Here is a 1,608-nt window from a genome sequence, read left to right as displayed (position 1 = left end):
CACATAATAGACAAATTCATTTCTTTTGCGTGGATGACGGACAGGAAAATGCTATTGGTGCTTCCTTTTAATTGCGATGTTTCTTTCCTTGCAGGCGTTGTCTGCTATTGTGGCTGTCGTGGTGGCTTCGCCTTCCCCGGACGAGACCGCTTACAAAATCCCCCGAGTGGGAACTGGAAGACGCTCCCAGTACTACGTCCGACACAGGGACGGCACCTTTAAGTATGGCCACGACACCGGCGAGGGCGCCTTCGAGAGCGCACGCTCATCAGCAATCGGGGAGCAACGCGGCGCCTTCGGTTATGTGAACCCTGAGGGTCAAACAGTTAACCTGCAGTACGAAGCAGGGCAGTCCGGATTCGTCCCTAAGGGCACCCATCTCCCGGCCACACATCCGGACTTCGACACTGCTCACGCTCTGGCCCGCAATCGCAGACCTTTCCGCGACCCCTTGGCCGACCCCAACGCCGACCCTTCCTACGGCTTTACCTTCCAAGGAGACGAGCACGCGCGCTCGGAACTCAGCGACGCCAGCGGCAAAGTGCGTGGCTCATACTCTTACATCGACGAAAATGGACGAACTCGCTCCTACACCTACACAGCTGGAAGTGGCATTGGCTTCGTCATTGAAGGGGACGACCTGCCACAGGATCCACTCAATCCCAGCTCTACTCCCGCAGCCACTAAACTCTCCTCTGCACGACTGCACTTCCCCGCAGTGGTCAACCAGCAACTATCCCGCTCTGGTCCACTCCGCGTACAGACTTATGCCGCTTCTCCCAGCGCTGCAACGCCCAGGCGACCCGTGGAACAGGCCAACGTGAAAACTTCTCTCGCTCTGGACGGTCGACAGTCGTTCGACTTCCAAACCTCCACTCACTCCCGAGGAGAAACGGCCGACGCCAATAACAACGTGGTTGGAAGCTTTGCCTTCACCTCCGAGGACGACGGACAGAGAAGAAGTGTGCAGTATAAGGCTGGAGCTGACACAGGATTCGTAGTGGAAGGAGACCATCTGCCTCGCGGCCCAGCGGTTCCCGGAGCGCCCCTCGGGATTCCTTCGGGGAACATTGTTCCTGTGAGACAAACTCCCTTCGTCGACCCTCTGGCAGACTCCAACGCTGATGCCTCTTATGCCTTCAATTATCAAGAACAAGGACAATCCCGAACTGAGACCAGCGACCAAGACGGCACTGTACGAGGCTCGTACACGTACACCGACGACGAGGGAAGAGTCAGGACGCTGACCTACACTGCAGGGAAGGGCATCGGCTTCGTGGTGGAAGGCGACGGCGTGCCCGAAGCGGAGACAGCCACTTCAGGCGTACTGTCTTATTCGTCGCCGTCTGTTCACTCTGTATCGTCAGTTGTTTCACCGTCTGCTTCGTCAGCGTCGTCGGTGAGTTCACCATCTGCCATTCCCTCGTCCTCAGCAGCAGCTGGCAGTCATTTCAGCTATTCTTCGGGACGAGATTTTCAGCTACGTCAGTACAACGTGAATGAGAATCCGGACAAAGTGGGTTACGTTTTAACTTTCAACAATTAAGCCTTTGCACCAACGACTGATTATGTCTTCCTGTATTTCATACCTACATGTTTAGTAATTGC

The 1,608-nt window shown here is 55.7% G+C and overlaps 1 protein-coding gene across 1 annotated transcript; it reads left to right on the top strand.

Annotated features, from left to right (window-relative positions):
• The first annotated feature begins 76 nt into the window (after positions 1 to 76).
• Positions 77 to 1,558, top strand: LOC119591744. Its single transcript, XM_037940493.1, has one exon. The coding sequence runs from the start codon at positions 77 to 79 to the stop codon at positions 1,544 to 1,546; it is 1,470 nt and encodes a 489-aa protein (XP_037796421.1). The 3' UTR covers positions 1,547 to 1,558.
• The last annotated feature ends 50 nt before the right edge of the window (positions 1,559 to 1,608 follow it).

Source organism: Penaeus monodon, chromosome 29 (assembly GCF_015228065.2).
Source record: "Penaeus monodon isolate SGIC_2016 chromosome 29, NSTDA_Pmon_1, whole genome shotgun sequence".
In the NCBI taxonomy this organism is placed as follows: domain Eukaryota; kingdom Metazoa; phylum Arthropoda; class Malacostraca; order Decapoda; family Penaeidae; genus Penaeus; species Penaeus monodon.
Note: the sequence above shows the minus strand (reverse complement) of the source record. Positions and strands in the feature narration are given on the sequence as shown.

Excerpts from the sequence above, each read along its gene's own strand:
- LOC119591744 (XM_037940493.1), top strand. The coding sequence starts at position 77 with ATGTTTCTTTCCTTGCAGGCGTTGTCTGCTATTGTGGCTGTCGTGGTG.